Genomic DNA, 22,616 nt, shown 5'->3' with positions numbered 1-22,616 from the left:
AACACTGAGGTGGCCCCTACACATGCCCATGGCTATACAGATGTGTCATGCATCCTTCGGTTGTTCAGTGCAGATCCCGCCGAAGTGCTGTCCCTGTTATCAGTAGCTCAAAAAGCCTTATAGAAATTAAATGTATCCTATTGAGAACTGTCACGATTGAGAGGATCTTCCGTAGCGCGTGGTTGCAGGTGCGATGCTCCGATAACTCCTTGTTGTTTCCTTTCGGTACAGGAATCGTATGGGGCAGACTGAATCAGCTAAGGTGTTTAAAGTCTCCGCACCGAGAGGCAACAACTGTAGACAGTCTGCCGTTGGACTGATGACGCCCACTATTTGGGAATGGTGTCAACGACAGATAAACCAATACAATTGGAAACGTAGCCTAAATGACAGCATCATATTGATACCAATAGAGTAGTCTAGTAAATCCACATTTAACAAACATGAAAATAACATTGAGGATTTTCTCGTGCATAACAACTAAAATAACTAGGCTACATGAACATGAATTATATTAGACTATTTGAATTTAAATCGGCCTAATAACTGCCTAATAACAATAAAAACATCCTCAGTAATAATAATGATAATATGCTGGCAATTGCACAATAATAATGAGAATAGGCTATAAATAGGCCTGTTGTTTTTCCAATATTATCCAATAATGCATATTCATAATACAAATCATAAGGCTAAATTATGTTTTCCATCTGCATTGTATTGTGTGTATGGACAGCCTCGCCCCTCCCTCTTTCATATAGCCTACTCACCATACCGAACCGTAGGCCCCAGAGCCCACGGGAGTCAGGTTCTGGTACCGCTCGGGAACCTCCCATACAGTCTTGTTCAGCTCCTGCCGATAGTAGCCTGGTCTGGCCGACATTTTTACCGTGAATAAATTTTTTAGAACTGGACTGATAGCTCTGTCTGCACAATCCGCGGTAACTGATGCACAGAGGGGAGCTGCTTGGCCGTCTCTCTCTCTCGCTCTCTCTCTCTCTCTCTCTCTCTCTCTTGCTCTCTCTCTCTATCTCTTTCGATATTTCTGAGAAGGGGGTAGTAAGTAGAGAGAGAGAGCTGGTAATAGATTCTGAGCACGATGTCTCAGACATGGGGGTTGCTGAGCAGAAAGGGGGGATGAGATAGGGGAGCGATTCCTCTTATTGATCTATTAGGATAGGCTACTGCAAATAATATTCTTACCCATAACCTTAATCATTTCCCTTTTCTTATGTCTCCAAAACGCATGTTTTTGCAAAGCTCAGAGTTTATGGCACATTGTTGCATCAATATAGCAGCCCATCAGTGTCAATTTCACAGAAGTCGCATGAAATGCATACATCTTAACACAATACCAAATGTAATTATTTATTTTACCTTTATTTAACTAGGCAAGTCAGTTAAGAACATATTCTTATTTTCAATGACGACCTAGGAACAGTGGGTTAACTGCCTTGTTCTGGGGCAGAACGACATATTTTTACCTTGTCAGCTCGGGGATGCAATTTTGCAACCTTTCGGTTACTAGTCCAACGCTCTAACCACTAGGCTACCTGCCGCTCTAACCACTTGCTAACTAGTCATCTTCTACAGTAGGCTATAGTGATCACACGAGTTATCTACTCTATTTAAACAATCAAATTAGTACAGTTAATAACAGTCAAATAGCAATGGTTATGAGTGAACATACAGTATCATTAAGTAATACAATCGAATAGTGAAAATGATAAATACAAGTAATAAAAAGTTGTAATCATAATAATAATAATAATAATATAAATAATAATAACAGTAATAATAATAATAATAATAGTAATAGTAGTGTAACAATATAATGAATTGAAATGCAGGTTCCTTCCAGACCTTGAGTGTGGTAGTCTCTCTGGTAGATTAGATCAGCTATGGTGTTACGTAGTGTCTGTCTGCAGACTGTCCAGGCTGCCATGGTGAGCCCTCTAGTGGAGATCTGTTGAAACATCATATACAGTATGGGTGGACATGGAGGAGAGGTCATCAATGTATCTTATATTGCCAGGCCTTGCATTTTGTTTTAGATTATTAAGCTACAGTATACCACTGAGTGTAGTGAGTATAGACTCTGAGCCCCTCAGAGCAATTCAGATAGTAGCCAACTGTAGAGAGGGGGTGTCTGGGATGTATGTTGAGCCTTATTCAATGGGAGCATTTCATTAAGTAATACATTCCATAGAGCTGACATGAGAGTCAAGACAGTAAATCTCTCTTCCGCAGTAAACCATGACACTTCTATGTAATATTTGTCTATCTGCTACGTTCTGAATGTTCCACCCCACTGAACAAGCCCCAACATAGGAGCTCCAAAGTTAAGCAACGCACCTTGACAGATGAAGGGTAATTCCTGATGACAGGAAGCATCCAGCCACTTCAGTTCTCCGTTGTCAACCCGGACCATCTTACCACAGTGGTAATTGATAGGGTTGAGAGGGAAGCAGCTGTGCCACTCTCTGTACTTCACCACCTTACCAACATCCCCACTGGTCCACAGCCAGGGGGCGCTCCACTCAAAGATGGACCGCTCCAGACCAATCCACACTCCCCCACATGGCAGCTCCACATTGGCCAGGAGCTGGATCAAGTCAGTCTGCACGGTCTGGTTGGTGATGTGTACCAGGTTGGACTTGGAGCCATGACTTTTACAGAACTCCAGAGCATTGATCCAGCTCCTGGACTCGTTGAAGTAGTGCAGGTAATCTGCATGGACAAGACAAAAACATGAAATTGCACACATGTAAATGCAAGTTCATGAACACAAAACCACAAATACACTTATGGTATTATCTACCATTAAAAGCCCAACAATTGTCACTTGTACACCTTTGTACAGATTGGTACAGAATGTAGCTCCATGTCTGACACTCACCAGGATGGAGTGGAGAAGTTGTACTACTGGGTGAGGATGTGGGATTCCTGTCTGGGGAGGTGGGACACGATGAGGTCAGTTGTCCACTGGAAGTTGAGGTTGGTGAGGTGGTGGACTGTCCAATAGTGGTGGTTGTTGGTGAGGTGGTGGACTGTCCATTAGTAGTGGTAGTTGGTGAGGTGGTGGACTGTCCAATAGTGGTGGTTGTTGGTGAGGTGGTGGACTGTTCAGTAGTAGTGGTAGTTGGTGAGGTGATGGACTGTCCAATAGTAGTGGTAGGTGGTGAGGTGGTGGACTGTCCAATAGTAGTGGTGGGTGTTGAGGTGATGGACTGTCCATTTGTAGTAGTAGGTAGTAAAGTGGGAGGTGTTGTGGTGGATGTCTTGATAGAGGGAGGTCCAGTTGAAGTATGGCTGGTGGTTTCAGGGGTAACAGGAATGATCAAATCCCCAGTGGTGTTAAGTGGACGTTCATCTGTCAGAATGAAGTAGAATACATATACATTTAGGCACATTTTTATAATTGATAGGAAAACAAAGTAGGCCTACTCTATATAAAATGTCATCATATTAAAACATATATTAGGATTTTCTTGGTGTAGATTATGTACAATTTAGTCATTGATTATGACTGACTGAAAACGCTTCAGTTTAATAACAGTCTCACGTGGTTCAACTTACCTCCATAGCAAAGGAAAGCACTTTGACGAGAGCAATCTTTTGGTGTCCATTTTCTGTCTGAGTCCAGCTGTACACAGTTTCCATCTCCCATGTTATTTTTCCATTGATGAAATGGTTCTCCATTTGACCACTTCCATAGTTTGTTGTTGTTCTCAAGTCCAATCCAGGTGTTCCCTGTAGTCACCTCATCAAAGGCTTCCTGTTCTTTCTGGTTACAGATGCTCGCCAGTTCTCTGCCGTTTATTGTCCTGCAGTCTGTCTCAGCAGCCTTCTGAGTCTTTGGCCCAGGCATCAGCTCATACTCCTTCTCTGTTGTTCCATTACCAGGTTGAACTTATAGGAGGGAAGGTGAAAACTGACACATCAGATTTCATGAGACAGTTAATGACTTTGCACAATAAGAAATAAACCTGGAAGTTACAGGTGATGAACTAATTAATAAAGTGCTTTGAGATCTGATGTCGTGACTTGCCCTTTTGGGTGAGGATCATATACGCCTAAATGAGAGAATTGTTTTTCATGTGAAGTCTGAACCAAGTCAGTGGCCACGCCCACGTGAGCACAGACGTTATGACAAAAGGAGGGAATGCCCTTTTTGCCTAAATTTACATAAGACCAAGCAGGCGGACGGTGTGAACCAGACATCACGAATGGTTAAGAAATCTACAAAACGGGGCGGTCCGGGCAGTCCGGCGGCTCGGGGCGGTCCGGACAGTCCGGCGGCTCGGGCGGTCCGGGCAGCCCGGCGGCTCGGGCGGTCCGGGCAGCCCGGCGGCTCGGGGCGGTCCGGGCAGCCCGGCGGCTCGGGGCGGTCGGGCCACTCCGGCGGTTCGGGGCGGTCGGGCCACTCCGGCGGTTCGGGCGGTCGGGCCACTCCGGCGGTTCGGGCGGTCGGGCCACTCCGGCGGTTCGGGCGGTCGGGCCACCCCGGCGGTTCGGGGCGGTCGGGCCACCCCGGCGGTTCGGGGCGGTCGGGCCACCCCGGCGGTTCGGGCGGTCGGGCCACCCCGGCGGTTCGGGGCGGTCGGGCCACCCCGGCGGTTCGAGCGGTCGGGCCACCCCGGCGGTTCGGGCGGTCGGGCCACCCCGGCGGTTCGGGCGGTCGGGCCAGTCTGGCGACTGTTGACTGGCGGGCAGCTCTGACGACTGTTGACTGGCGGGCAGCTCTGACGACTGTTGACTGGCGGGCAGCTCTGACGACTGTTGACTGGCGGGCAGCTCTGACGACTGTTGACTGGCGGGCAGCTCTGGCGACTGTTGACTGGCGGGCAGCTCTGGCGACTGTTGACTGGCGGGCAGCTCTGGCGACTGTTGACTGGCGGGCAGCTCTAGTGACTGTTGACTGGCGAGGCTGGGTTTACGCACTTGAAGCCTGGTGCGTGGTGCTGGTACTGGGCATACCAGATTGGGAACACGCACCTCCAGGCTAGTGCGGGGAGCGGGAACAGGACGAGTCGGACTGGGTTGACGCACTTCCGGGTCTGCACGAGAGACAGGAGCTGGAAACCCAGGGCTATGGAGGCGCACAGTCGGTCTTGATCTTACCTCCTGCACAACCCGTCTTGGCTGGATGGAACTAGTAGCCCTGCACGAGCGGGGTGCTTGTACAGGGCAGACTGGGCTGTGCAGGGGCCTGATGGTAGCCGTGCGTAGAGCGGGAGTTGGGTAGCCTGGTCCTCGGAGGCGTACCGGCGACCAGATGCGCTGCGCAGGCATCCTCCTACCAGGCTGGATGCCCGCTCTAGCACGGCACCTGCGAGGGGCTGGAATAACGCGCACCGGACTGTGCGTGCGTATGGGTGAGAGTGCGCTCCTCAGCGAAACATGGCGCTCTCCACCTCATACGCTCCTCCATATAACTACGGGTAGCTGGCTTCCGGCTCTTCCTATGCCTAGCCAAACTACCCGTGTGCCCCCCCAAAAAAAATTCTTGGGGGTGCCTCTCTCTCTCTTACCACCTGTCCCCATGGAAGGCGATCTTTTCCGGCTTGGATCTCCTCCCAAGTGTAGGAGCCCTCTACCTTCAAGATCTCCTCCCAAGTCTATCTCTCACCATAGTCCAACTCAAAATCCCACTGCTCCTTCCTCTGCTGCTTGGTCCTGGTTTGGTGGGAAATTCTGTCATGGGTATCGTCGGTGAAGGAGGACCAAAATGCAGAAGGACTGTGTTTGTTCATTATGAACATTTGTTAAATCAAAACGAACACAAAAACAACAAACAAGAGAACGAACGATCCACTGACAGTCTGGCAAGGCACAAGGCTAAACACAAAACAATTTCCCACAAACACACAGACAAACACACCCAACTAATATAGGACTTCCAATCAAAGGCAACACCACACAGCTGCCTTCAATTGGAAGTCCACCCCAATTAACTCCACATAGAAACACACTTACTAGACTACACATAGAAATACATAAACATAGACCATAAACCAAAAACCCGGAAATACTAAATCAAACACCCTTTTACCAAAACACCACCCCGGACCACATAAAACAAATACCCTCTGCCACGTCCTGACCAAACTACAATAACAATTAACCCTTATACTGGCCAGGACATGACAACCCCTTTCCATTGTCTACCAAGCCGTCATATCGGGTTTAGTCCACTAGGGACTTTTCATTGCATTATGTAGTAATCAATGTGTAAGCTATTCTGTTTGTGTGTTTATGTAATTCTGTGTGATTAGTTAGTTAGTTAGTTAGTTAGTTAGTTAGTTAGTTAGTTAGTTAGTTAGTTAGTTAGTTAGTTAGTTAGTTAGTTAGTTAGTTAGTTAGTTAGTTAGTAAATAAATAATTAAGCCAATTTGTATATCGCTGATTCATCATTTATGCTAGGGTTCGTGCAGATATCCAAGGATTTTGCGATATTCAGAATGAGACTGATAGAAGGTAAATAACAATTAATGAATTGGCTGTGACTGATGTAAGAGATGTTTATATCTTTAGAGTTTAGTCAGGAGATAGTAACTCGTTAAATAACTTTTCCATGGTGCCTCAGATTACTACTTCATTAATTGTTACATGAGTAATTTAATCGCGTAATAATTTAACGTGGTATGTAATTATTTTATAAAATAACAGTTAATCACATTAATGATAGTGAAGACACGACACTGATTAGATGAAGAATACAGTATTAGAGTATATGTTGTGCAATTAATCAATCCCATTTGTTCAATGACAATTTAGATTTTCCATTGATGAAAGAGTGAGTGAGTTAAAGAAAGACAGTCAGTGAGTCAGTCCTTACCTCGTTGACACATATATTGATATGCAGCTGTACACCCTACTGTCATCCATTGAGATGAATAAGAAATGGTGCAGTCATGATTGTTCTGGCCACCATAGCCCGTTTTCCAGTTAAAGAACATGAAGTCCTCCCCATCAGACCACCTCCACTTTTCATCTGGATTAGGTGTATCTCCATGGAGCCCAATCCACACACCACCATTGAAATGACTCAGAGTGGATTGAACTTCCTTCCAATCCTGTTCTGTGTGTATGATGGACAGGTTTGTGTAGTGCTGTCTGCAATACACTTGTGATTCAGTCCAGTTTTTCATTTCAAGGACAAGGTTGTACTTTTTGGTTGAGTATGTGACTGTTTGAAATACAGAGAAAATGTTTATTAGATTGCTTGTTGTGTTGAGTGGCAAATATGACCATCTTTATGTTCCACCATCTTTAGCTTCCACCATCTTTAGCTTCCACTATCTTGTACTGTATAGTATTCTATAGACTACAGTAAATGAACTTCACACATCATTGGTCTGTAAAGGTATATTGAGAAACACCCGTTGACTAGATATTCAATGGCCAAAACAAATGATGAATCCAATAATTTCATTGTATGTACTGACCTTTTCCACTGCAGTTTCTCAGAGAGTAGCCTGAGGTTGCATGTTCGAGGGGTTGTACTGTAATTTTACCAGATGAGGCCATCAGGAAACACTTGTTTCTGTGGAATAAATATCACAACGAATGTGGTAGTAGTTATCAGAATAGTGCTGGTTTAAAAATGATATTGCTCCCTGTCGTGTCGTGACTTTGATTAATGTGATGACTGTTATTTATCGAATCAACTAACTATGTCTGATTGTTACCCGATTTAAATGAATCATGTAACAATTATCTCATTAGGAATTTGGGGTGCCACGGAAGAAGTTGTTTAATGAGTTACCACCTCCCGAATTAAACTCAAGATGATATATATAAGATATATCGATAACAGTCATTTATTAATCATTACCTCTGTCATGACTCTCTCTCCTTGGTAAGGATCAAAGGTGCCAGATCAGCTTGGCAAATGGCTGACAGATAGCCAGACCCCCCCCCACACCCAATCATAAATAGTTTGCAGAAAAGGACTCCTTTTGGTCTCTAGTATTGAAAGGCTGAAATGTCCTTTGTTACTGAGAGACTCCTGCCGCCAAAACTTTTTATTTTAGTAAACATTAGAACATTATTCCTGACATCCAAATGTTTGGAGTGGTTAGTGGGGATCTAAAGAATAATCATGTCATATTGTTTATTATTTTGTGATGTCATTAACCTGCTATGGATAGGGGGCAGTATTTTCACGGCCGTATAAAAAACGTACAAGATTTAATCTGATTATTACTCCTGCCCAGAAACTAGAATATGCATATAATTATTAGCTTTGGATAGAAAACACTCCAAAGTTTCTAAAACTGTTTGAATGGTGTCTGTGAGTATAACAGAACTCATTTGGCAGGCCAAAACCTGAGAAGATTCCAAACAGGAAGCGCCCTCTCTGACCATTTCTTGGCCTTCTTGATCATCTCTATCCAAAACAGGGGATCTCTGCTGTAACGTGACACTTCCTACGGCTCCCATAGGCTCTCAGAAGGCGGCAAAAAGCTGAATGATGTCTTTGCAGGCCCTGGCTGAAAAACACTAGCGCATTCAGGTAGTGGTCGATCAGAGAACAGAGACTGGAGGCGCGTGCACGAGGCAACACCATGTTTTTATTCTTTCGTCTTTGAGCAAAAACAACGACTCCCGGTCGGAATATTATCGCTTTTTTACGAGAAAAATTGCATAAAAATTGATTTTAAACAGCCGTTGACATGCTTCAAAGTACGGTAATGGAATATTTAGACATTTTTTGTCACGAAACGCGTCGGGCGGATAATCCTTCGTCACCTATGGATAGTGTCTTGAACGCACGAACAAAACACCGCTATTTGGATAGAACTATGGATTACTTTGAACCAAACCAACATTTGTTGTTGAAGTAGAAGTCCTGGGAGTGCATTCTGACGAAGAACAGCAAAGGTAATCCAATTTTTCTTATAGTAAATCTGAGTTTGGTGAGGGTCAAACTTGATGGGTGTCAAAATAGCTAGCCTGTGATGGCGAACTATCTACTTAGAATATTGCAAAATGCGCTTTCACCGAAAAGCTATTTTAAAATCGGACACCTCGATTGCATAAAGGAGTTCTGTATCTATAATTCTTAAAATAATTGTTATGCTTTTTGTGAACGTTTATCGTGAGTAATTTAGTAAATTCACCGGAAGTGTTCGGTGGGAATGCTAGTTCTGAACGTCACATGCTAATGTAAAAAGCTGGTTTTTGATATAAATATGAACTTGATTGAACAAAACATGCATGTATGTATAACATAATGTCCTAGGCGTGTCATCTGATGAAGATCATCAAAGGTTAGTGCTGCATTTAGCTGTGGTTTTGTTTTTTGTGACATTATATGCTAGCTTGAAAAATGGGTGTCTGATTATTTCTGGCTGGGTACTCTGCTGACATAATCTAATGTTTTGCTTTCGCTGTAAAGCCTTTTTGAAATCGGACAGTGTGGTTAGATAAAGGAGAGTCTTGTCTTTAAAATGGTGTAAAATAGTCATATGTTTGAAAAATGGAAGTTTTTGGATTTTTGAGGAATTTGTAATTCGCGCCACGCCTATCATTGGATATTGGAGCAGGTGTTCCGCTAGCGGAACGTCTAGATGTAAGAGGTAAAGGATGATATAACTAAATAACTGTACCTCTGAAAGTGTACACGTTCTATTTATCAAATATATGATTAAGTATGAGAGTACTTTTGTGAAGATAGCAATGTGATTTAAATCTTTTTATTTTATATAAACTTTTGCTCAGTCACTAACCACAACCAAGTGAGCACAGTCATTGTGTCGGCGTGATGGAACGCCTCCTTTTTACCCAAGGATAAAAGTCTTGGTAAGGAAATTTACATTAGACCAAGCAGACGGACGGTGAGCCGGACATTACGAATGGTTGAAACTACCAGACCAGAAAGCGTGGATCGGTGGCTACACATTGAAATGGTAAGAAACTCTCAACACGAGTGAGGAAGATAAAGACTAGACCGGAACATTTGACAGTCTGCAGCTGTGCATGTAAAAGACACTCGGTGGGAAGGAAGAATCCCATCTCAGACAACCGTTGGTGCATCTGAAGGGTCTTTTCTAACCTGTTAGGGCTAGGGGGCAGTATTGACACGGCTGGATAAAAAACGTACCCGATTTAATCTGGTTACTACTCCTGCCCAGTAATTAGAATATGCATATAATTATTGGCTTTGGATAGAAAACACCCTAAAGTTTCTAAAACTGTTTGAATGGTGTCTGTGAGTATAACAGAACTCAAATGGCAGGTCAAAACCTGAGAAGATTCTGTACAGGAAGTACCCTGTCTGACCATTTCTTGAACTTCTTGATTATCTCTATCGATTACAAAGGATCTCTGCTATAACCTGACACTTCCTACGGCTCACATGGTCTCTCAGAAGGCGGCAAAAACCTGAATCGTGGCTTTGCAGGCTCTGGCTGAAAAAAAGTAGCGCGTTTGGGTAGTGGCTGGTTATAGTACTGTGAGACTCAGGCTCGTGCCCGCGTCGACCGAAAGCTTTCTTTTCCTTTGTCTGTTTACCTAAAAGGATATTCCCGGTTGGAATATTATCGCTTTTTTGGCGAGAAAAATGGCATAAAAATTGATTTTAAACAGCGGTTGACATGCTTCGAAGTACGGTAATGGAATATTTAGATTTTTTTTGTCACGAATTGCGCCATGCGTGCGACCCTTATTTACCATTCGGATAGTGTCTGGAACGCACGAACAAAACGCCGCTATTCGGATATAATGATGGATTATTTTGGACCAAACCAACATTTGTTATTGAAGTAGAAGTCCTGGGAGTGCATTCTGACGAAGACAACAAAAGGTAATCAAACTTTTGTAATAGTAAATCTGATTTTGGTGAAGGCTAAACTTGCCGGGTGTCTAAATAGCTAGCCCGTGATGGCTGGGCTATGTACTTAGAATATTGCAAAATGTGCTTTCACCAAAAAGCTATTTTAAAATCGGACATATCGAGTGCATAGAGGAGTTCTGTATCTATAATTCTTAAAATAATTGTTATGCTTTTTGTGAACATTTATCGTGAGTAATTTAGTAAATTGTTAGTAAATTCCCCGGAAGTATGCTAGTTCTGAACGTCACATGCCAATGTAAAAAGCTGGTTTTTGATATAAATATGAACTTGATTGAACAAAACATGCATGTATTGTATAACATAATGTCCTAGGGTTGTCATCTGATGAAGATCATCAAAGGTTAGTGCTGCATTTAGCTGTGGTTTGGGTTTTTGTGACATTATATGCTAGCTTGTAAAATGGGTGTCTGATTATTTCTGGCTGGGTACTCTGCTGACATAATCTAATGTTTTGCTTTCGTTGTAAAGCCTTTTTGAAATCGGACAGTGTGGTTAGATTAACGAGAGTCTTGTCTTTAAATAGCTGTAAAATAGTCATATGTTTGAGAAATTGAAGTAATAGCATTTCTAAGGTATTTGAAAATCGCGCCACTGGATTAGACTGGCTGTTGCGTAGGTGGGACGAATTCGTCCCGTCTAGCCCAGAGAGGCTAACAAACACTTCCCTACCAGAGAAGCTCTACAACTAAGAAGGACATTGTGACCTCTGGTGGACAATCAGATCCTTACATCGAGCCACTCCCCATAGACAGATCGATTGGTTTCAACAGAGAGACGACAGAGAAAGACATCTAGGCGTAAATATATACATTGCATTTTTGTATCTGAATGAGCGGTGGTTCATGTGCAAACTATTCCTATTCCTTTGAGAGTAGCTTCCAAATGTATCCCTCTCTTTACCTACCCCTCCCTCTCCACATGTGTAACAAGCCATCATATCTTGTCAGTCCACTAGGGACTTTTATCTCATGTAAGTGTGTATGTGTATCCTGTGTTATTATTTAGTTAGTAAATAAATGATTAAATCAATTTGTGTAGTACTGAATATTCAGGAAGGCTGGGGTTCTTGTGGATCCAAGGATTATGCAACATTCAGAATGAGACTGATATGAGGTAATGATTAATAAGTGGCTGTTATCGATATATAATTTATATATATCTTCGAGTTTAATTCAGGAGATGGTAACTCGTTAAAAAACTTCTTCCGTGGTGCCCCAAATTCCTAATGAGTTAATTCTAACATGATTAATTAAATCGGGTAACAATTTACGATCGTTTGTTGATTCGATAAATAACAGTCATCACAATAATGATTGTCACGTCACGACACCTCATATTTGTCTCATTCTGAACGTCGCAAACTTCTTGAATCCCCAAGAACCCCAGCCTTTTCTGATAATTCAATTCTCCACAAATTGATTTAATTATTTATTTACAGACTATAAATAATAACACAGAATACACATGCACACTTACATGAGACAAAATCCCCTAGTGGACTGACAAGATATGATAGCTTATTACACAGAGATGGAAAATGGGTTGGGGCAAACAGAGAGATAGGGAGAAAGGGACATGTATCGTACATTTGGTAACTACCCTCACAGTAACCATATATAGCCGAAGTCGGAAGGTTACATACACTTAGGTTGGAGTCATTAAAACTCCTTTTTCAACCACTCCACAAATTTCTTGTTTACAAACTATAGTTTTGGCAAGTCGGTTAGGACATAATATTTCCAACAATTGTTTACAGACAGATTATTTCACTTATAATTCATTGTATCACAATTCCAGTGGGTCAAAAGTTTACATACACTAAGTTGACTGTGCTGTTAAACAGCTTGGAAAATTCCATAAAATTATGTCATGGCTTTAGAAGCTTCTGATAGGCTATCTGACATCATTTGAGTCAATTGGAGGTGTACCTGTGGATGTATTTCAAGGCCTACCTTCAAAATCAGTGCCTCTTTGCTTGATATCATGGGAAAATCAAAGAGATCAGCCAAGACCTCACAAAAAAAATTGGAGACCTCCACAAGTCTGGCTCATCCTTGGGAGCAATTTCCAAACGCCTGAAGGTACCACATTCATCTGTACAAACAATAGTACGCAAGTATAAACACCATGGGATCACGCAGCCGTCATACCGCTCAGGAAGAAGACATGTTCTGTCTCCTAGAGATGAACATACTTTGGTGCAAAAAGTGCAAATCAATCCCAGAACAACAGCAAAGGACCTTGTGAAGATGCTGGAGGAAACCAGTACAAAAGTATTTATATCAACAGTAAAATGAGTCCTATATCAACATAACCTGAAAGGCCGCTCAGCAAGGAAGAAGCCACTGCTCCAAACCGCCATAAAAAAGCCAGACTACGGTTTGAAACTGCACATGGGGACAAAGATCGTACTTTTTGGGGAAATGTCCTCTGGTCTGATGAAACAAAAATATAACGGTTTGGCCATAATCACCATCATTATGTTTGGAGGAAAGAAAGGGAGGCTTGCAAGCCGAAGAACAACATCCCAACTGAAGCACGGGGGTGGCAGCATCATGTTGTGGGGGTGTTTTGCTGCAGGAGGGACTGGTGCACTTCACAAAATAGATGGCATCACGAGGGAGGAAAATTATGTCGATATATTGCAGCAACATCTCAAGACATAGTCAGGATGTTAAAGCTTGGTCACAAATGGGTCTTCCAAATGGACAAAATGGCTTAAGGACAACAAAGTCAAGGTATTGGAGTGGCCATCACAAAGCCCTGACCTCAATCCCATAGAAAATTTGTGGGCTGAAAAAGCAAAAAAAGCGTGTGCGGAAACTGAAAAAGTGTGTGCGAGCAAGGAGGCCTACAAACCTGACTCAGTTACACCAGCTCTGTCAGGAGGAATGGGTCAAAATTCACCCATCTTATTGTGGGATGCTTGTGGAAGGCTACCTGAAACATTTGACCCAAGTTAAACAATTTAAAGGCAATGCTACCAAATATTAATTGAGTGTATGTAAACTTCTGACCCACTGGGAATGTGTTGAAAGAAATAAAATCTGAAATAAATCATTCTCTCTACTATTATTCTGACATTTCACATTCTTAAAATAAAGTGGTGATCCTAACTGACCTAAGACAGGGAATTTTTACTAGGATTAAATGTCAGGAATTATGAAAAACTGAGTTTAAATGTATTTGGCTAAGGTGTATGTAAACTTCTGACTTCAACTGTACCTTGCACAAGAGCCAACACCCATTTGGGTAAGAAATGCAATGTATTTACGTGTAGATGTCTTTATCTCTGGTCTCTCTGTTGAAACCAACCGATCCTTCTATGCGGATTCACCTTAATGGGTGTAAGGCTCTGGTTGTCCACCAGAGGCCAGAGTCGTAGTTTTGGTCTTGTAGTGGAATGTTCAAATAGAAGAGATACTCCGTGATTGACTGAGATGCGATTTTCTTCCTTCCCACCTCGTGTCTTTAGTCAAAGTTCTAGATCCCTTTACATGCACAGCTGCAGACTGTCAATGTTTTGGTCTAGTGAGTGTCACAAAAGTTGTCATGGAGAGAAGAGGACCAAGGCGCAGCGGGATTGTGGACACTCATGTTTATTAAATAAAACACGTAAAGCATCCACTTGAAAAAAACAATAAACAGTACTTACAACAGCAACAGTCTTGCAGGCACATACAATGCAGTGCAAGGACAACCACCCACAAACCCAAAGAAAAACACACACACCTATATAGGACTTCCAATCAAAGGCAACTCAACACACCTGCCTTCAATTGGAAGTCCCAATCACCAACACAACATTTAACAAACACAAACCACCTGCCACATCCTGACCAAGACTAACACAATTACGCCTTCTGCTGGTCAGGACGTGACAGTACCCCCCCCTCAAGGTGCAGACCCCGGGATGCACCTAAAAAAAAGAAAAACACAAGAAAATCCCCAATACCCCAACAAAACCAACAAACAATAACCCCTAAACAATAAGGGAGGGAAGGGAGGGTGGCTGCCGTCACCGACGGCACTGTGCTACACCCTCCCTCCCCAACCCACCTATCCTGGAGGTGGCTCAGGTGCAGGACATGGACCTTGCTCCACCTTCGGCGTCGCCCACTTCGGTGGCACTGCTAGCTGCGCCGGGCAGACGGGCCACTTGGGCTGACCCTGGCAGACGGACCACTCGGGCTGGGCTGGAGGACAGGAGGGCCACTCGGGCTGGGCCGGAGGACAGGAGGGCCACTCGGCTGGGCCGGAGGACAGGAGGGCCACTCGGGCTGGGCCGGAGGACAGGAGGGCCACTCGGGCTGGGCCGGAGGACAGGAGGGCCACTAGGGCTGGGCCGGAGGACAGGAGGGCCACTCGGGCTGGGCCGGAGGACAGGAGGGCCACTCGGGCTGGGCCGGAGGACAGGAGGGCCACTCGGGCTGGGCCGGAGGACAGGAGGGCCACTCGGGCTGGGCCGGAGTGCAGGAGGGCCCCTCGGTGCTGGGCCGGAGCACAGGAGGGCCACTCGGGCTGGGCCGGAGGACAAGAGGGCCACTCGGGCTGGGCCGGAGGGCAGGAGGGCCACTCGGGCTGGGCCGGAGGGCAGGAGGGCCACTCGGGCTGGGCCGGAGGGCAGGAGGGCCACTCGGGCTGGGCCGGAGGACAGGAGGGCCACTCGGGCTGGGCCGGAGGACAGGAGGGCCACTCGGGCTGGGCCGGAGGACAGGAGGGCCACTCGGGCTGGGCCGGAGGACAGGAAGGCCACTCGGGCTGATCCTGAGTGACTGGCCACTCTGGCAGCTCCGAACAGGCAGGGCACTCTGGCAGCCCCGAACAGGCAGGGCACTCTGGCAGATCCGAACAGGCAGGGCACTCTGGCAGATCCGAACAGGCAGGGCACTCTGGCAGATCCGGGCAGTCGGGCCACTCTGGCAGTCGGGCCACTCTGGCAGTTCCGGGCAGTCGGGCCACTCTGGCAGTTCCGGGCAGTCGGGCCACTCTGGCAGTTCCGGGCAGTCGGGCCACTCTGGCAGTTCCGGGCAGTCGGGCCACTCTGGCAGTTCCGGGCAGTCGGTCCACTCTGGCAGTTCCGGGCAGTCAGTCCACTCTGGCAGTTCCGGGCAGTCGGGCCATTCGGGCAGATCCGGGCAGTCGGGCCACTCGGGCAGATCCGGGCAGTCGGGCCACTCTGGCATCTCCGGGCAGACGGGCCACTCTGGCGGCTCCGGGCAGACGGGCCACTCTGGCGGCTCCTGACTAGCGGGCGGCTCTGGCGGCTCCTGACTAGCGGGCGTCTCTGGCGACTCCTGACTGGCGGGCAGCTCTGGTGACTCCTGACTGGCGGGCAGCTCTGGCGACTTACGACTGGCGGGCAGCTCTGGCAACTCCTGACTGGCGGGCAGCTCTGGTGACTCCTGACTGGCGGGCAGCTCTGGTGACTCCTGACTGGCGGGCAGCTCTGGCGACTTACGACTGGCGGGCAGCTCTGGTGACTCCTGACTGGCGGGCAGCTCTGGCGACTTACGACTGGCGGGCAGCTCTGGTGACTCTTGACTGGCGAGGCTGGGCTGACGCACTAGACTCCTGATGCGTGGGGCTGGTACTGGACGTGCCAGCCTGGAGACATGCACCTCCATGCTAGTGCGTCTAGCGGGAAACACCGGACCGAAAGGGCGCACTGGCGGTCTTGAGTGCAGGGTTGGCATCACCCCTTCCGGCTCGATGCTCACCTTGCCCTGGCACCTGCGGGGCGCTGGTACCGGGCGGACTGGGCTGTGCGTCCGTATAGGCGAGATGGTGCGTACCTCAGCGTAACATGGCACCCTCCACCTCATACGCACCTCCCTGTAGTCACGGGTAGCTGGCTTACGGCTCTTCCTTGGCCTGGCCAAACTACCCGTGTGCCCCCCCAATTTTTTTTATTGGGGGTGCCTCTCCGGCTTCCTCGCCAGCCGTGTTCCAGCATAACGTTCGCGTTGGTTCCTCTGTCCAGCTGCCTCCACTCTCCTGAGTGCCTCCACCTGTTCGCATGGGAGGCGATCCCTTCCGGCCAGGATCTCTTCCCAGGTGTAGGCTCCCTTGCCGTCCAGGACGTCCTCCCATGTCCATTCCTCCATTTTGTTCTCCTGTGGCTTCCTCCTCTTCCGCTGCTTGGTCCTTTGGTGGTGGGTGGTTCTGTCACAAAAGTTGTCATGGAGAGAAGAGGACCAAGGCGCAGCGGGATTGTGGACACTCATGTTTATTAAATAAAACACGTAAAGCATCCACTTGAAAAAAACAATAAACAGTACTTACAACAGCAACAGTCTTGCAGGCACATACAATGCAGTGCAAGGACAACCACCCACAAACCCAAAGAAAAACACACACACCTATATAGGACTTCCAATCAAAGGCAACTCAACACACCTGCCTTCAATTGGAAGTCCCAATCACCAACACAACATTTAACAAACACAAACCACCTGCCACATCCTGACCAAGACTAACACAATTACGCCCTCTGCTGGTCAGGACGTGACAAGTGAGTTTTTCTTCACCTCGTGTTGAGTTTCAAAGTTTCCAACCATTTCAACGTGTAGCCACAGCTTCACGTCTGCTGGTCTACATGTTAATTCTTAGCGAGTCCTTTTAAACACTCTGGCCGAAAAGGACGGTACCATCACACTGACACGCTCTACTGACCTCATTCGGGGCATGGCTTAGTTATTGTGCAAGGAACATGAAAAAAATTATCTTGTTAGAAAACTACAATCACATTCCTATCTTAACAAAAAAAGTTTCATTGTTCTTCATACTGTATTAACATCATATTGGATGGAAACTTAACAGCCGAAGGGGGTTTCCTTCCTAAATTACATTATTTGGTTCATAGAGTTTTTAATAACATCACAAAATGAAACGCAATATGACATGATTGGTCAGTGGGGATCTAAAGAACATTCTTAACATTCCTATCTTAGAGATATTGTTGAAATATTCACTTTTTTGGAAGTTATAGTTTGGGCGGCAAAAGTTTCCTGGAGGACAAAGGCATTAATTTGGTTGGTACTGAAGAGCATGAGAGGGTTCTCTGCTGCATAAGATTTACGATTGACGTGAGGTGTCATAAAACCGGCCCAGCACCAATTAGCTTTTTGACCTGTTGTCTATTATGTCTGCCTTTTCCCCAACAAATGTGAAGAACTGGCAGTTGTCTTTTTTGGTGCATTCCTGCCCGCAACGACTTGCATTTTCAGTTTTGAGTGGCTGATACTCAATATTGTTCCCCCGGAAATCCACTCCATACAGTAGGTCCCTCCCACAAGCTGTAACCAAGATGTACTCTTTTTCACCACACAGACCATCAGAAAGGGACACAGAATAAAGCACAACTAGGCACCAGCAAAATTAGTAGTAGTGATGCATAAATTCAACATTCATACAGTGAGGGAAAAAAGTATTTGATCCCCTGCTGATTTTGTACATTTGCCCACTGACAAAGAAATTATCAGTCTATAATTTTAATGGTAGGTTTATTTGAACAGTGAGAGACAGAATAAAAAAATTAAAAAAATGTCAAAAATGTTATAAATTGATTTGCATTTTAATGAAGGGAATAAGTATTTGACCCCCTCTCAATCAGAAAGATTTCTGGCTCCCAGGTGTCTTTTATACAGGTAACGAGCTGAGATTAGGAGCACACTCTTAAAGGGAGTGATCCTAATCTTACCTTTTTACCTGTATAAAAGACACCTGTCCAGAGAAGCAATCAATCAATCAGATTCCAAACTCTCCACCATGGCCAAGACCAAAGAGCTCTCCAAGGATTTCAGGGACAAGATTGTAGACCTACACAAGGCTGGAATGGGCTACAAGACCACCGCAAAGCAGCTTGGTGAGAAGGTGACAACAGTTGGTGCGATTATTCGCAAATGGAAGATACACAAAAGAATGTCAATCTCCCTCGGCCTGGGGCTGCATGCAAGATCTCACCTCGTGGAGTTGCAATGATCATGAGAACGGTGAGGAATCAGCCCAGAACTACACGGGAGGATCTTGTCAATGATCTCAAGGCAGCTGGGACCATAGTCACCAAGAAAACAATTGGTAATACACTACACCGTGAAGGACTGAAATCCTGCAGCGCCCGCAAGGTCCCCCTGCTCAAGAAAGCACATATACATGCCCGTCTGAAGTTTGCCAATGAACATCTGAATGATTCAGAGGACAACTGGTGAAAGTGTTGTGGTCAGATGAGACCAAAATGGAGCTCTTTGGCATCAACTCAACTCGCCGTGTTTGGAGGAGGAGAAATGCTGCCTATGACCCCAAGAGTACCATCCCCACCATCAAACATGGAGGTGGAAACATTATGCTTTGGGGGTGTTTTTCTGCTAAGGGGACAGGACAACTTCACCGCGTCAAAGGATCGATGGACGGGGCCATGTATCGTCAAATCTTGGGTGAGAACCTCCTTCCCTCAGCCAGGGCATTGAAAATGAGTTGTGGATGGGTATTCCAGCATGACCATGACCCAAAACACACGGCCAAGGCAACAAAGGAGTGGCTCAAGAAGAAGCCCATTAAGGTCCTGGAGTGGCCTAGCCAGTCTCCAGACCTTAATCCCATAGAAAATCTGTGGAGGGAGCTGAAGGTTCGAGTTGCCCAACGTCAGCCTTGAAACCTTAATGACTTGGAGAAGATCTGCAAAGAGGAGTGGGACAAAATCCCTCCTGAGATGTGTGCAAACCTGGTGGCCAACTACAAGAAACGTCTGAACTCTGTGATTGCCAACAAGGGTTTTGCAACTAAGTACTAAGTCATGTTTTGCAGAGGGGTCAAATACTTATTTCCCTCATTAATATGCAAATCAATTTATAACATTTTTGACATGCGTTTTTCTGGATTTTTTTGTTGTTATTCTGTCTCTCACTGTTCAAATAAACCTAACATTAAAATCATAGACTGATAATTTCTTTGTCAGTGGGCAAACGAACAAAATCAGCAGGAGATCAAAAACTTTTTCCCCCACTGTACATGGAGAAGACTTTTAACCCTTCATGTTCCGTCCTACTGTAAGGTGACATCTGCACTGAGCAAAACCCATTGATTACCTATAGTCTGAAGTGAGCAACACTTACCTTTGACTACCCTCAGGCTATATGACTGTTTAAGATCATTGAACCATCCAGGGACATTAACTCTGCAGCAGTAGCTCACACTGTCTGCAGGCTTTAGGTTTAAAATGGTGAGATTCACTGTTCGATCTCCAGCATTAACTTCATATTTGGATTGATCTTCCTTTATGGGATCAGTACACTGAAATATTCCACAAGTTCTGCCCCAGCATGTCTCAAGCTTTATACCCCAAAGGTATGAGCAGACAAGGGTAACAGCGGTTCCCTCTAGTACTGATATCTCAGTCCCAAACACTGGTGAGGACATGGCTGCTGTGGGGATAAATGTCACATCAGAAAGATGTTATTTTTGGGATGGTCAGTCTCTTTCTCTGTTTAGATTGTGACACCGACATCAACCTTAGGACTAGCATTTCAACTTCATAATCACTGTACTAAAATATTATGTCAACTCAAGAAGAGAGTTCTGTAGATGTCATCTTAAATGTTGGTTAAACTGAAGCTCATTGTACATAAATAGATGTTGACAGGTTCTGAACCACTACCCAACTACTTTGAATACATGGTCAACTAGATAAGTCATAGCAGGTTGGTTTATAATACCAAGAGAGGAATATTCATCCCATGTGATCTCTTACCCAGTAGCAGGAGTAGAAGTGCTGGCTGAATCATGGCCACTGTGAAGAGATTATGGTTTAATGCTCCCAACCCTTATATTGTAACTCAAGAGAAGCATTGTTGTTGTGAACAAATGTTAAAACACAATCATTTATCAATCCAGACCTGTTTGAAAGATTTCATGTGGAAGAAAATATCTAAGAAAGAATTGTCTTTGTCTAAGTTTTTTTTCAATGTCTGAACTAATGTGCACAATTTCCTTCTGAGAGTTAACAAGCAGTGTTGTACCTTTCCAGTTAAACAAAATGACAAAGTGATGATAAAGTGATTTGACTACCAAAGTAGCCCCTCAATAGAGCAGTACAGTACATTTCAAACATAGATTCAACCACAAAGACCTGGGAGGTTATCCAATGCCTTGCCAAGAAAGGCACCTATTGATAGATGGGTACACATTTTTAAAGCAGACATTGAATGGAAACCGCCCAGGGATTGTCCAATGGTGACTTTAAAACACTTACAGAGTTTAATGGATGTAATAGGAAAAAAATGAGGATGGACCAACAACATTGTAGTTACTCCACAATACTAACCTAATTGACAGAGTGAAAAGAAGGAAGCCTGTACAGAATGAAAATATTCTAAAACATGCACTAAAGTATTGTTGCAAACATTTGTTCCTGATTACGAAGTGTTATGTTTTGGGCAAATCCAATAAAACACGTTACTGAGTACCACTCTCCATATTTTCAAGCATAGTAGTGACTGCATCATGTTATGGGTATGCTTGTAAATGGTAAGGACTGGGAAGTCTTTCAGAACAAAAAGTAAACGGAATGGAGCTAAGCACAGGCAAAATCATAGAGGAAAACTTTGTTCATTCTACTTTTCACCAGACACTGGGAGATTAATTCATCTTTCGGCAGGACAATAACCTAAAACACAAGGCCAAATCTACACTAGAGTTGCTTACCAAGAAGACAGTGAATGTTCCTGAGTTGCCAGTTATCTCTTAAATCTGCTTGAAAATGTACTGCTAGACCTGAAAATGGTTGTCTAGCAATGATCAACAACAGATTTCAGAATTTTTTTAATAATAATGGGCAAATGTTGCACAATCCATGTGTGGATTGAGACTAACGCTGACGACAGAGCTGTAATCACTGCAAAAGGTGATTCTAACATGTATTGACGTAGGGGCTTTAATACGTATTGATATAATCAAGATAGAGTGCATTCGGAAAGTATTCAGACACCTTGACTTTTTCCACATTTTGTTCATTTCAATGAGTCTGAACTAATGTGCACAATTTCCTTCTGAGAGTACACAGGCAGTGCTGTACCTTTCAAGGGAAACAAAACAACAAGGAAGCTATGATAAGGAAATTTGACTACCAAAGTAACATTGCAGTTACATGGCATTAACTTTGATGAACTGAACACGCACTTTGAAAATAGCAGTTAAATGTATAATCTAAGTTGATGTAAAATACGTGATGGAGATTTAAATCTATTGATTCCCACATTGACTATGATATGCATAATAGGTATAAATAAAACTCACAAGCTTTGTTCCAGTATTAGATTTGACCTCTAGTCAGTCTCAACTTCATTTAAATACACATATTAAGCAAAGAGCACCATTCAAATAATTTAGAAGAGATACTGTACAAAACGGTTACAAAAGGTTGTTAATCATATGTGAGTAAGTATCTCTTCAAAGAAAAGTACAGAGTGCAAACTCATTGGACTGATGGCACACCTACCCAGTTAGCTTTGCTCTTCCCTCCCCAGGACGGTTGTGAAATAGGGAGACATGGGAAAAAGAGAGATGAATTTATAGAGGTGTCTTTCTCTCCTCCCTCTGTGCTGACAGGGTAACCAGGGGTGCGTTCAGTTCGATTCAACGTTTGCTACATTGCGTGACGGTTTGTACTGATCAACATGTTTCCCCAAAACGGTGAGCAGTTCTTCAACAGCCTTTGAGGTATGTTTTCTCCCGTTTGGTGGGTGTGGTGGGGTGT

At 44.7% G+C, this 22,616-nt stretch overlaps 1 protein-coding gene across 1 annotated transcript; it reads right to left on the bottom strand.

Moving 5' to 3' along the window:
• Positions 1–1,448: 1,448 nt before the first annotated feature.
• On the bottom strand, positions 1,449–22,464 carry LOC123743778 (C-type mannose receptor 2). The gene is made up of 10 exons (XM_045722050.1): positions 22,359–22,464; positions 20,613–20,651; positions 19,978–20,286; positions 17,997–18,162; positions 7,452–7,549; positions 6,842–7,192; positions 3,580–3,912; positions 2,900–3,373; positions 2,356–2,730; positions 1,449–1,966 (listed from the first exon to the last, which is right to left on the bottom strand). Exons 2-10 carry the CDS (start codon positions 20,644–20,646, stop codon positions 1,956–1,958), a joined length of 2,151 nt encoding a protein of 716 aa, XP_045578006.1. The 5' UTR covers positions 20,647–20,651; positions 22,359–22,464; the 3' UTR covers positions 1,449–1,955.
• Positions 22,465–22,616: the final 152 nt, after the last annotated feature.

The sequence above is a fragment of the Salmo salar genome, chromosome ssa07, assembly GCF_905237065.1.
Source record: "Salmo salar chromosome ssa07, Ssal_v3.1, whole genome shotgun sequence".
Taxonomy (NCBI): Eukaryota; Metazoa; Chordata; class Actinopteri; order Salmoniformes; family Salmonidae; genus Salmo; species Salmo salar.
This window is presented reverse-complemented; position numbering and strand designations above follow the sequence as displayed.